General features: G+C 44.2%; 1 protein-coding gene across 1 annotated transcript in view; it reads left to right on the plus strand.

Moving 5' to 3' along the window:
* PDPN (podoplanin) overlaps positions 1-8,676 on the plus strand; it is a 35,202-nt gene extending 26,526 nt beyond the window's left edge. Inside the window, 4 exon segments of the mRNA XM_032758981.1 lie at positions 267-396; positions 4,379-4,417; positions 4,990-5,101; positions 6,622-8,676. Coding sequence (XP_032614872.1) covers positions 267-396; positions 4,379-4,417; positions 4,990-5,101; positions 6,622-6,628 — 288 coding nt within the window. The 3' untranslated portion in view covers positions 6,629-8,676.
* The last annotated feature ends 5,438 nt before the right edge of the window (positions 8,677-14,114 follow it).

Below are 14,114 nucleotides of genomic sequence, written 5' to 3' on the forward strand. Positions count from 1 at the left end.
GACGCTTGGGTTGCTACCACTTTTGGCTGTTGTGAATAATGCTGCTATGAACATGTCATAGCATGAGAATAGCATGAACCCAGCACGAGGACAACTGTCTCTTCAAGATCTAATTGTTTCTGTTGGTTTTCTTATTTCTACTTGAAATTCATGCCATCATGTGTTCCATATTTGTATGCCACCTTAAATCCTTTTATAAGGCAGGGTATGTATTTTAAAGACAGTAGGCTTTATTTCCTGTTTTTTCTCATTTACACCTACAATAGGTGGCAACAAGTGTCGACAGTGTAACAGGCATTCGCATTGAGGATCTGCCAACTTCAGAAAGCACAGTCCACGCGCAAGAACAAAGTCCAAGCGCCACAGCCTTAAACGTGGCCACCAGTCACTCCACGGGTAAGAAAACCAGCCACCTCCATGGGGGCTGATCTACTTTTGCATAATCGATATTCCAAAGTCCATCAACAAATGTAATAATCAATAGGGGGCATATTGGGATGCAAGAGTGACTTCTGAACCAAGCTTTATATGGTAGGTTCAGAATTTGATTTGAATTGATACATTTGGTTTAGTGGGTTGCTCAACATACCTCTCTACCTAGAATAACTAGTGATAACACCCGCACAGGGTGAGTTAAGTAGCTACTGAGGTTGCATGGTGGACCCCAAGCGGATAGAATGTGACGTGAAGAACTTTGTGTTGGCACCCAAGTGTACGACACTCAGCCATCCTCTGTAAATCTTAATAGATTCTATAGGAATACTTAGCACCTTACCTTGAGTTCATGTCTGTATGCATGGTGCAAGAATCGTTCTCCGCCTGGCGCGGTGGCTCACGCCTGTAATCCGAGCACTTTGGCAGGCTGAGACGGCAGATCACGAGGTCAGGAGATCAAGACCATCCTGGCTAACATGGTGAAACCCCATCTCTACTAAAAATACAAAAAAATAGCCAGGCCTGGTGGTAGGCGCCTGTAGTCCCAGCTACTCGGGAGGCTGAGGCAGGAGAATGGCGTGAACCCGGGAGGCGGAGCTTTCAGTGAGCCGAGATCGCGCCACTGCACTCCAGCCTGGGTGACAGAGCGAGACTCCGTCTCAAAAAAAATAAAAAATAAAAAATAAAAAAATCTGTTCTCAACCCATCTTGCCGGGATTTGGGTGGTACTTGTGGCTTACAGTTGGCACCTGTAGCAGCGTGAATGGAACTCCTTGGAAAAAAACTTTGGAGAAATTTTTTGAGTCTTTGCTATTATTCTATCTAGACCATCACTGATGAGAATGAGGAAAAATGATTGTCAATTTAAGAAATAGAGATCACATCGTATGTCTAGAGGTTTCTTGAGAAATTTAGTTGTTTGGGATTTTTAAAAAATGCCTTATTTTATAGTGGATAAGGGTGGGAGAGAAAATGAACAAATCCTCTAAAAACCTCAATGAGTGCTGGCTAACTTGAGAAATTTTATGTGAATCATTTAATCTAGATAGGTCTTACATAGAAAGATCACGTCGAAACCTGTGGTTTCCCAAACTAGTTGCAAATCTGAACACCTAGAAAGCTCTTCTTTATTGTCCCTTTTACATTTCCAGGATCAATCACCAATCTGGTTTTAAAAAACTATCATACTTTTTAGGATTTAAAAAAATGCTTTTGGCCAGGTACGATGGCTCACGCCTGTAATCCCAGCACTTTGGGAGGCCGAGGTGGGCGGATCACAAGGTCAGGAGATCGAGACCATCCTGGCTAACACGGTGAAACTCCGTCTCTACTAAAAATACAAAAAATTAGCCGGGAGTGGTGGCAGGCACCTGTAGTCCCAGCTACTCGGGAGGCCGAGGCAGGAGAATGGCGTGAACCCAGGAGGCGGAGCTTACAGTGAGCTGAGATGACGCCACTGCACTCCAACCCGGGCGACAGTGTGAGACTCCGTCTCAAAAAAAAAAAGAAAAAAAAACTTTTTTTTTTTTGTACCCCCATGTTTTAGAGCAGCATTATTCACAATAGCCAAAATACAGAAACAACTCAAGTGGCCATGGATAGATAGATAAGCAAAATGTGGTGTGTATGACAGAATATTATTCAGCCTTGAAAATGAAAATGCAGACACATCATACAACGTGGAGGAACCTTAAGGGCATTATGCAAAGTGAAATAAACCAGGACAAAAAAAATACTGTATGTCTCTACTTATATGAGGCCCCTTGAATGGTCAAATTCATGGAGACATAAAGTAGAGTGGTGGTTGCCAGGGGCTGGGGGAAGAGGAGAATGAGGAGTTACTGTTTAGTGGGTAGAGTTCCAGTTTTGCAAGATGAAAGGGGTTCAGGAGGTGGATGGTGGTGATGATTGGACAACAGTATGAATGTACTTAATACCACTGAACTGTACATTTAAAAATGGTTAATTTAGTACATTTTATCCTGTATGTTTTACCACAGTGTTGGTAGGGGGGGAGCCTTATAAAGGGCTTTGAGATAAAACCTGAAGCTCACTCCACGCTGTTAAAGAAATGGTTAACATTTAAACACCAAAGAAAGCCAAGTTGAGCTAAGCAATGAAAGAATAATCAATATAAATGATCATTGGAAAACATTTCAAAATTTTGGAGAATTGCTCATTTGTAACATGGGTTGACAGCTAATTAGCAGCAGAAAATTGTGCCATCCATGTTGAATATTCTGTCATACTTCATACTCCTTTTCTATTCCTTTAAAAAAAATTGTCACTTGCCTGGGAAATAACTCATGTTACCATTTCTTCCTGTCCCCTGCCCCACCCTGTCACAAAATTGCCCCTTCCTGTCACAAAAAATTGTGACTTAGTGCACATTCCTACTTAATACATCATTATCCCAACACATTTTCACATGTGAGCCAAAATGTCACTATAAGCATTCAGTTTTGAAGGGGTAATTTTATTAGGGCAGCAGATGTTCAGTTTTGCTGTGAAACACCCAAATACGATGATGTGCACATGTATGATGCATGCTCATGATCACAGTGCCATTGGGAGGGAGATGGGAAATATGGCACTAATAAACTCTAATAAGAAATCCTCCACAAACATTAGTAATATATTTTTTAACCAATGGTGTCTTTGATAATGGTATATTAAGAGCCTGGAATCAGCAGCCACGTGGTAGGACGTGATAAGCAAATGATTGACTTATCTCTGCGGGCAGTTGACTTCTAGCAATGACATTTGGGGAGTTGATTTGATGCCGTCTTTGTTCTGGGGAAGCTGAAACCCAGCCGTGTCCTATATGGTGGGGTAGCACAGTCAGCATGAGCTCTTACGTGCTTTATACCTATGGGCTCAGCTTGTGCAGGGAGTGCTCGCTTCTGGGACCTGTACCCTGGGGCCATCTTGAGGAGGCGCCTTGTGCTGAGGAGAACCTTGGTACAAAAGGGATGGTTTTCAAACCCAACCATTAGAAAAAGTAGGCATCTTTTACATGATAGTTGGCTAGTTTTGCCACTGATTAAGGAAGCTACTGGATATCTGGGGTATTTTGCAAGCTGTGAACTAAGATTTTAGGGCAGGGCCTGATTGATGATTAACTTCTCCAATTTCTTAGTAAATCAAGGCATCTTGACTTTTTCTCTATCTGCAAACTAGTCAATAGCCACCACCCAGAGGAGTTAAGGACTCGTTATATAAAGAAGTCAAGAAGAAAAAACATTTTTATTTTTAAATAGGTTATTGCATAGAATTATTCCAAAGAAACTCACAATGACAAATATTCACATTGTAACTATTAGAATGGATTTGACTGCAGATAGAAACGCTAAAATAACAGTGGCACAAACACAAAGGGGGTATTCGCTCATGAAACTTAGCTGGGCCTATTGTTGCCTTGTAAAAATCTGGATTTTGCTACCAAAGAAGCAGCAGGAAATAGATACTGAGACTAATCACAATCTTTGTCACATCTTCCCAAACTAAAGTATTAATCTCAAAATGAGTAATACCTCTTCACAGTCTGTCCCTTCTCCGTGATCTTGACATTGGACTAAGAATCCACAGCTCTGGATTCTTCTGCAGCCTTAACCTCTGATACTTCTTGATCATTTATTTAAGATCTTTGTGGCTCAGTTTCCTTTACTCTGCTTTCTAAATTAGATGAGAAAAAATTAATACGTAGAAAAGTACTATGAACCCATTGGTGTGAATAAGGGTTCATAAATTAGATAATGATAGTTACAAAGATGGTGTCACATCGGGGCTTGCTTAAAAATCCTGGATCCAATTTATTTAAGAAGCCATCCTCTTGGTTTATGTTTTGCTACTTTCCACTTGGGTAAATTCATCTTTTGCCAATTGTTAAATTATAGTTATTAAACCCTAATAATTCTACATTATTATATCTTTCTCTTCACAGAGAAAGTGGATGGAGACACACAGACAACAGTTGAGAAAGGTAGGCTAGATTTTGGCATCAAAATACTCTTACTGGAGGTTTTAAAAAATTTCTTTGAAGCTAATTGTTGAGACGAATTGCATTCTTTTCTGGATTGCAGTCAATGAGAGCAGAATAGAAAACCTTCCGAGAACAGATTTCAAGCCTTTTTTTTTTTTTTTTTTTTAAGAGCGAAAAGGGAATTTCTTGTATTTGAAAATAAGCAAACCTCAGATGAGTCTATTCCCTTAATGTCAGATATGGGGAATGGTATCATATCACAGTTTATCATTACTAAGGATGAAAATAGGGGCCAACTTAATAGGCATACGTAAATACTACCCAAAAATTAACACTTAAGCCAATGTGAGCCTTATGTTGATAGATCCTCAGACCCAGAAATCTTCCCATTCGTAAAATAGGATTAGACTAGCCCAGATTTTCTCCTTTTGGAAGAAATGCTCTATGCTGAAATAACACAGAGCAGTATTTGCTATGTACAGTAGGGCAGTGGCTTTGTTTAGATATTACATGTTTTATCACCGATGTATTTTTTCTCTGGGGCTCATGCTTTTTTTCTCTCTCTCGTTCAGATGGTTTGGCAACAGTGACCCTGGTTGGAATCATAGTTGGGGTCTTACTAACCATTGGCTTCATCGGTGGACTCATCGTTGTGGTTATGCGAAAAATGTCGGGAAGGTACTCGTAAGTAAATAACTTATACCCATGTGATAGGTAAATGAAGACTATCATGTCTAGAACTCAAGTCTTTGAACTAACAGAAATCTCTAATATAAGCTAGGTGTGGTGGCTCGTGCCTGTAGTCTCAGCTGCTGGGCACCTGCAGACCAGCCTGGGCAACATAGTATGACCCTGTCTCAAAAAAATAATCTCTGGTATAATGGTCATGTTCCAAAATTCCTTACTTGGGGCTCTGAGTGCAGTGGCTCACACCTGGAATCCCAGTGCTTTGAGAGGCTGAGGCAGGAGGTTCACTTGTGCCCAGGGGTTTGAGGCTGCAGTGAGCTATGATTGTACCACTGCACTCCAGCCTGGGCGACAGAGCAAGACTGTGTCTCTTAAAAATAAGAAAAAGCCTCTTAATCTTCAAAAGGACTACATCTGAAGTTTCCCCAGAAGGACGAATGTCTACTTAGACCTCATAAATTTCCAAAATAAGAGAGTCAGAGCCAGAGGTGGCTTGTAAGTTGACTTCTGTTGAGATCTGACCACGTTTGATCTCTTGTTTTAATTTTCCAACTAACTGAACTTGGAAGAAAACCCAAACCGAGTTTTAACCTGATGCCTAATCAGCCTGTCTCCAACCATCAGAGATAGGTGGCTTTTAGAAAACTACCTGTCACAGAGTTAGCAGCCCATTCTGATGAGGAGTTCCACTGAGGATGGGGTCTTTTTCGTTGAGATCCCCTACTCTTGCCCTGCCTGCACCCACACACGTGGACATAGACTCCTAGCTTTGACTATTGATGAAGGGAAGGAGTTTTTTCTCCTTATTAAGCTTCCTTAAGAATTCAGAATATCTACACTCATGGCCAGAGGAAACCTTTTTCTTTTTCTTTCTTTTTCTTTTTCTTTCTTTTCTTTCTTTCTTTTTTTTTTTTTTGGAGGGGACAGTCTTGCTCTGTCACCAGGCTGGATGGAGTGGTGCGATCTCAGCTCACTGCAACCTCTGCCTCCCAAGTTCAAGCGATTCCCCTGCCTCCCCATCTCGAGTAGCTGGGACTACAGGCATGCACCACCACACCCAGCTAATTGTTTGTATTTTTTAGTAGAGATAGAGTTTCACCATGTTTGGCCAGAATGGTCTCAATCTCCTGACCTCGTGATCCACCCGCCTCAGCCTCCCAAAGTGCTGGAATTACAGGCATGAGCTACCACGCCTGGCCAAAAACCTTTTTCTTATATGTGTTGGAGGGATGATATATGATAGAGGGGAGGGGAGAGGACAAGTGATACACACCTGGAGGGTTGAGGGATACAGGTGACAACACAGCTGTGGACTTAGCGTGCTTGGAAAAGCCGGGAATCTGACCCTGCTGTGTGAGGACAAAGGCATGGAGGAGGAATGTCAGGAACAAGAGATGATCACCAGGTGTCAGAACTTGGAAGATTTAGAGCAAAGGACAACAGGAAAAAGGACTCACGGGGTTACTATTCACAATGCCAGTAAGAGACACGACCGTCACCCTTCTCTATTTTCACAGGCCCTAAAGAGCTGAAGGGTTACGCCCTGCTGCCAGCATGCTTAAAAAAGACCGTTTCTGATTCTGTGCCCTGTCCCTGAGCTCATGGGAGAAGATGACCCGTGGAACACTTGCCCAGCCCACTCAGAATCCACGGTGACCTCTCTGCTTGCCAAAATAACTGAAGGAAAGACCGTTCACCAGACTTTGGCTCCTCTAAACATTTGCTTTTCAAACGTCTTTTTGAATATACATTCTATAAAAGATGATTTGAAAGACAAAATTCGTAGAAAATGGAGCAAAACTGTATAAACTGATTCGTAACTAAGACTGGACCATTGGATCGATATTATATGCTGTAACCATGTGTCTCCATCTGACCATTCTTGTTATTGTTAAAATGCAGAGGAATCTGGAAATATTTATATCCACGGAGTCCTTGGATCCAGTGCTACGTCAGTAAATAGCACCAGCATTTTGCAATTGCTGATCTGCTGAAATGTACACATTCTGGTCTAGTTTGGTCTATCTTTTAAAGCCTGATCTGGTGTGAATAATCAAGTAGAAAATCTAAACTTGGATAACACGTGATGAACAACTGCCTTTAGCTGGTCCAGATTAATCATTTCAAAGACATCCATTTTAGATCACAAGCAGGAAGTCTGTAGTCTCAAAGGCACTTTGTTTCTCCCAAGTAGGCCACCAGGCAGCCTCTAGAGTTGCTTTACCCAAATCCTTCTCCAGCCATGACTTGGTGACTCCAAGCTTACTCCCACCTGCCCCCTCCACTTCCCTCAGATGATGAGGAACCAGGGCTAAGGGGGCAGCCTTCTCTCTTCCCAATGATGCACATCCTTCAGATTGGCTGCTTTGTTCTGGAATATGGATATCTCAGCCTGGATGCCGAGGAAGCTGCTGGATGCTTAATGGTGCTAGAGGCTCAAGTGTTTTTAAACCAAGAGCCAGTTGGCCCCCGTGCAGAAAGAAATGCTGTGTGATCCTCTGGTATGAGAAATAAAACCTGCCAGTTTTATGACATTCACTTTCTGCCTCTGAGAAAAGATACAGGGAACAAAAATCAATTTGTACAATCTTAATTTTAAAAGCAGCTGGACTAAATACCTGATCTAAAAATAGAAGATAGCCTCAGTCCTCATGACATGCCACAAGTATCTGTGGGGTCCTATTGAACAAAATAAAGGAGCCCAAGGGGTCATTCTGTCTCAGCACCATCCAACCTGGCGCTTCTCTTCCCATATATCCATTGGATTTTTTTTTTTTTTCTAAACAAAGTTTTTATACTGAGCAGATGCTCTGTCATGATTGTGGTTGTGCAATTCTGGTATCCTCTAAATTTGTAAGCATTCATAAAACAGGAAAAAGTAAACTATCAGTCGGAAGCACGGCCCATTCCTCCCATTTTTTGCAATAATGTGTGGATGTTATTTTAAACAGTGTGTCTGTGTGTTCCCAAATCCAGCTGGCCCCACCAGCTCAGATTCCTTTTTTTTTTTTTTTTTTTTTTTGAAACGTAGTCTGCAACCCTGCCTCCCGGCAATTGTACGTGTGTCAGGACGTCGAAAAGCAATTCTCCTGCTTCAGCCTCCTGAGTAGCTGGGACTACAGGTTCCCACCACCACACCCGGCCAATTTTTGTATTTTTAGTAGAGATGGGGTTTCACCGTATTGTCGAGGATGGTCTCTGTCTCTTGACCTTGTGATCTGGCCGCCTTGGCCTCCCGAAGTGCTGGGATTACAGGGGTGAGCCACCGCACCCGGCCTCAGATTCCATATTTGAACATCAGCTGATTGAGAGAAGGGGAATGAGAAAAGCTGGATGAGTTCAAATAACTTTCACTTTCATCGTTCAGATTCCTGAACACAAGTTGGGATAATGGCCATCTTTTCTTTCCTATCCTTTCTTCCCCCCTCACTGTGAAAAATACCAGTCCACCCCAAGTCATACACTGGACCCAGTGCCTGCGGGGACAGGACTGTGGGTTTCTTGGTCACACCTGTGTTGGTGCTCAATGCAGTGTAGACATGTTTTCAAATAAAACAAATGATTGCGTACAACAATGAGTCAGACTTTTGTTGGAAAACACAAGTCTGGGCCACGCTTGGGAACATCTCCAGATGAGATTGCAACTTAGGTAAATGCCTGCCTGTTGCCTTGCTTGAGAGTGGATGATAGATGGCCAGGGGAAAGAATTCCACAGGAGGGAAACACACCTACACCTTTCAGCTAGGTCTGCCAAGGTAGAGAGGTCAAGCAGAAACGTGAGCAGGGGAGACACGTGGCACCTGGGGGCTCTCTCCCTCTCTGGTCCCAAAGGGTTAATGAGGTTTTGCCTGATTTTTTTTGTTTTGTTTTGAGATGGAGTCTTGCTCTGTCGCCCAGGCTGGAGTGCGGTGGTGCGATCTCGGCTCACTGCAACCTCCACCTCCTGGGCTCAAGCAATTCTGTCTCAGCCTCCTGAGTAGCTGGGACTGTAGGCATGTGCCACCATGCCCAGCTAATTTTTGTATTTTTAGTAGAGACAGGGTTTCAGCACATTGGTCAGGATGGTCTTGATCTCCTGACCTCGTGATCTCTCCCTGCCTCGGCCTCCGAAAGTGCTGGGATTACAGGTGTGAGCCACTGTACCCGGCCTCCTGATTCTTCATTTCTCAGCACTGGAGGGTAAAACCAGGGGAGGGAGCAATTTCATCTTGCCCCTGCTAGTCCTCCCTAGAAACCTCACCTCAGGAGAGGTGAATCCCTGTTGCTGGGGGACGCCCCACAGTTCCTTGCTCACCCGACCCTGGAGATTGCCCCGGCCAGCTCCTGGGTAGGTGCTGCAGCTCTGCTTCTCCCGACTCCACCTCACCGTTCCATGTGCATTTCATCCTCCTGATGCGGGTCCCTTCCCTGCCAGCTCTATCCCCACTTGTAAGGGTCAGGCGCTAGGAGCAGGAGAGCAGTTAGCCCCATGACTTCCTCGAAATAAATATCCAATATTGTTAAATTAGGATTGTTGAAGTTGTCCGTTGTCAGTAATCCTGGGTGCCCATTTTGAGTTCCAAACAAGGAACCATATTGTATGCCTGTAGTTCCCACTGTTTGGGAGGCTGAGGTGGGAGGATAGTTTAAGCCCAGGAGTTCAAGGCCAGCCTGGGCAACAAAGTGAGAGCCCCATCTCTTATTAAAAAATGGACCAGGGTTCTAGTCCTGTTCTGCTCCTCCACACCTGTAACCCTTCAGGGAAGTCATTTAACTTCTTTGAGCTGCAGTTTCTTCTAAGAACTTTCAAGAGATTGTCAGAAAGCATCCCTTTTCTAGCAGAAAACTAACCACGTCTACCTAGTCCAACAGATTGAAAGAGAACGGGCCCTCAACTATGTTACATGTAAATTTACATTCCATTACATGCCACCCCCAGGAGATGACTGGAAACTGGTGGAGCTGCCAGGGTTCTGGAAGTTTAGGGAAACAGCTCTATCAGAGACATCTGGGAGCAGGGGGTGCTGAGGTTAGCTCTTTGGATGATATAAAGGCCTTGTTTTTAACCCTTACTTTTTCCTCTCAACCTGGGAAAACCAGTTGAAAAACCAGGGCTTAGTTCTGCTTCATGGGCCACCTTCAAGGCTTGGCTTTCATGAACAGGAAAGAGCGGGGAACTGTTAATCCCTTTGCTGTCTCTATTTTTATTTTAATTCAGATTTATTTAGTATTCAGGGCATGGGGCAGTTTGTGACATGCTTCGATTGGGGAATGATACACATTTTGATATTAAAACTTTTGCCAATTAAAAGTCCATTGAAAGTGGAAAAAGAATTCTCCCCAAAATACAGCTGCGTATTAACACATACACTAAAAATAGAGCCATCCCCTTGTGTGCACTGGTGGACTTGTTCCCTGAAACATTGCCTTTTTCTTTGCTCTTCCTGAAGCTTAAAATCGGGTTAGAACATATAGTAGATCCTGGATTTTTCAACTCAGTAAATATAAATGATGTAAGTGTGGTTATTGGTCAACACTGCAGAATGAATCTCAAACCACACCCACTGGTGTGAATGGGAGTTTTTTTGGTCCAGGGGCCCAGCATACAGGTACGTAGCTGGTACAGGCAAAGCCAGCTTCAAAGCACTAAACACTATTCCTCAGCACTGTTTCTTACTCTGAGATTATTTTATCAGATGCTGACTCAAAGCACGGCGTGTTCTATTTCTGCATCCAAGGGCTCCGGGCCATAGTACAGACAGTCCTATGCGTGGTTCTGAGACCTTGCTCCTCCTCCCATTTTTTCTTTCCTACCTCCTTGTCTACTGCTGCCTCTGCCTTTCCACTGATGCAAGTCTTTGAAATAATCACGTGCCGGTCACATACTGGGGCGATCAGCAAATGTTTCTGAAGTGATGGCTTCCCTCTGGATGCTGCTGAAGTAGTCAGAGAGGTCGTCTGAAATATGTGCTTGAATAAAAGCACTTACGGTCCTCCACGTGTAACCTCAGGAAGGTGTGCAGGTGTCCTGACCGAAGCAGGAGGTGGACCCCTTCCTCTTGCTCCCGTTCCCACCCTTCCACAGAGCATCTGTAGGTGAGGCTGGATCTGTGGATGGCCCAGGGCTCACTGGAAAGGGAGTACATGGTGTGGATGCTTGTCCAGCAAGATCCAAAAACAAAAGACACTCCCTTGGGTATAACTGCTGAAGAACTCTCATGGGACAGGAGTAATCTGTTCATTCGTTTATTTATTCCTTCAGACATTTATGTTCAGGCCCGTCCCAGGTGCTGGGAATCCATAGTGAATGAAACCAATGAAAATTCCTGCCCACATAGAGCTTACATTCTAATGCTGGAGACTACAAAAAAATAAGTAAATCATAGAGTGTGAAAATGAGAGACAATGGAGAAAAACCCAGCAAGGAGAGGAGGTTTGGAGGAGCTGCGGCATGCAGTCTGGGGTGGAAGAAGGCCTCTCTGAGAGTCAAGCCATGTTCCTGAAGTGGCAGGGTGAGGAGTGATCCTGATGGGTACCTGAGGGAAAAGTATTCTGGGCAAAGGGCATAGCAAAGGTCTGAGGCAGGAGCACCCTTGGCATGTTTTAGGGAATGCAGGGAAGCTCAGAAGGCTGGAGCAGTCAGCACAGGGGACCATGGTAGGAGATGACATCAGAGAGGTGGAGTGCCCTTGGAAGTGGGGAACCATGGGAAGCTTTTGAACAGAGGAGTGACATGATCTGACTTACATGAAAAAAAAAAAAAAAATCCTCACTTCTGGTCGGGGACTGGCCAGTGTGAGAATCCAAGCAAGAGATGATGGCAGTTCAGACCAGGATGATAGCAGTGGATGTGGTTTAAGGTGGTCTGGTTCTAGTGATAATTTGAATGAAGTCAACAGAATTATCTAATAGATTGGATGTGGGATATGAGAAAAATGGGAGGGTCAAGATGACACCAAGGATTTTGACTTGGGAAACTGGGATAATGGAGCTGCTATCAGTTAATAGGGCAAGGCTGTGGTTGCTGCAGGCTTGAGAGGGCAGAGTTGGAGTTCTGTGTTGAACATGCAGAATTTGAGCTGAGTACAGATATCCAGCTTAGGGTATGAAGCAGGCAGTTGGGCACATGAGTCTAGAGTTTAAATGAAAGATGACTGGATACATAATTTGGGAGTTGCTAGAACCTGACAACCATGATGCTGATGAGTTCACCATAGGCATGAGTATAAATAGAAATAGGCAAGTCCAAGAACTGAGCTGTGGTCTACCTCAAGGTTAAGAGTCAGGGATATGCAGAGAGATCACCAAAGGAGTCTTCCATCATGGATTGGATGAAATACATTTCAGGATTAGCCATTCCAGGTGTTCTCTTCTGTGCCATCGAACAGTCTTCTGATTAAAAATCCAACTCCCGGCTGGGCGCGGTGGCTCACGCCTGTAATCCCAGCACTTTGGGAGGCTGAGGTGGGCGGATCACGAGGTCAGGAAATCAAGACCATCCTGGCTAACACTGTGAAACCCCGTCTCTATTAAAAATACAAAAAAAATTAGCCAGGCGTGGTAGCGGGCGCCTGTAGTCCCAGCTACTCAGGAGGCTGAGGCGGGAGAATGGTGTGAACCTGGGAGGCGGAGGTTGCAGTAAGCCGAGATCACGCCACTGCACTTCAGCCTGGGCAACAGAGCGAGACTCCATCTCAAAAAAAAAAAAAAAAAAAAAAAATCCAGCTCCCCAAGTAGCTTAATACTGGAATAAGGGTGTCCTGGATAATGGACACAAATATTCCCACCACTGGAAAAGAATATTAGTTGAAAATTACTAACTTGGCATTTGGGGTTATAATCAGTTTCTTATGAGTTGATTGGCATGAGTTAGGTCCTAGGACCTGCTCAACCCTGGATACTGTTACGCAACTAGGATTTTAAAACTATAAATCTGCAGGCCAGAATGATGACCATATCAAAATACTCCTGCATGTTGGCGTCCAACTCTCTTCCCTAGACAGCACTTCTATTGTGAGTCCCAACTATAATGGTTCCTACTGACCTCTCAGTTTAGCATCCATCCGCTGCACTGAGTTGCTCTGATCAAGCTTCCAAATGACCTCCTGTGTGTCAATTCCAGGCCCTCTTCTTGGTCTTGTCTTCATTCATCCTCTGCAGCCATCAGCCCTGTTTTTGGTCCCCTTCTTGAAGCCATCTTCTCTCGCTTGGTTTGCATGACATGCTCCCATATTGGCTGCCCTTCCCGGTTCTCTGCAAGCTGTTCCACTGGCTCTTGTCTTCACTTCCCCCTCTTTGCCCACAGGCATGCTTCAGGCTTACTTTTTGCTTCTCTGTGGTCTTTCCCTTGGAGAACTCATCTATTCTTAGAGCTTCAAATGGCATAAGCTCCAGAAGAGCAGGCATCTGTTTGGTTCTCGGCTACATCCTTAGCCCCTGCAGCAGTGACTGGCACGTAACAAGTGAACAGTGCCTCCCCCTTTACGTGTGCACCACCAGCCTCCTAATTCAGATCCTCAAGCAAAATCTCATCACAATTGCAAACTTACATGCCCACATCCCCTCCTCCAATCTGATCTGCATTCTACCAATGGGATCTTCCTAAAATGTACTTTTTTTGTTTGCACATGCCACCACATTCTAAAAATGATCCGGTGATTTCCTACAAAATGACTTGATGGTCAAGAGCTTCTACACTTTTTTTTTTTTTGCTTAAGAGATAGGGTCTTGCTATGTTGCCCAGGCTGGATTTGATCAAACTCCTGGACTCAAGCAATCCTCTCACCTCAGCGTCCTGAGCAGCTGTGACCATAAGCATGCACCACAGCACCCAGTGGCTTATACACTCCCATCCAAGTACCAGCCAGGTCCAACCCTGCTTAGCTTCTGAGGCATGTCCAGGGTGGTATGACTGTAGGTGCTGGCAGCTTCTATACTTTATCATGGGGCTGATATCACATTTGTACATCCACTGTATTCAAGTGAAAAGAGCATGGCTCCAGACCCCGGCAATTGCAGCTTTGGTTCCAGG

This window comes from Hylobates moloch, unplaced genomic scaffold (assembly GCF_009828535.3).
Source record: "Hylobates moloch isolate HMO894 unplaced genomic scaffold, HMol_V3 SCAFFOLD_9, whole genome shotgun sequence".
NCBI classification, from domain to species: domain Eukaryota; kingdom Metazoa; phylum Chordata; class Mammalia; order Primates; family Hylobatidae; genus Hylobates; species Hylobates moloch.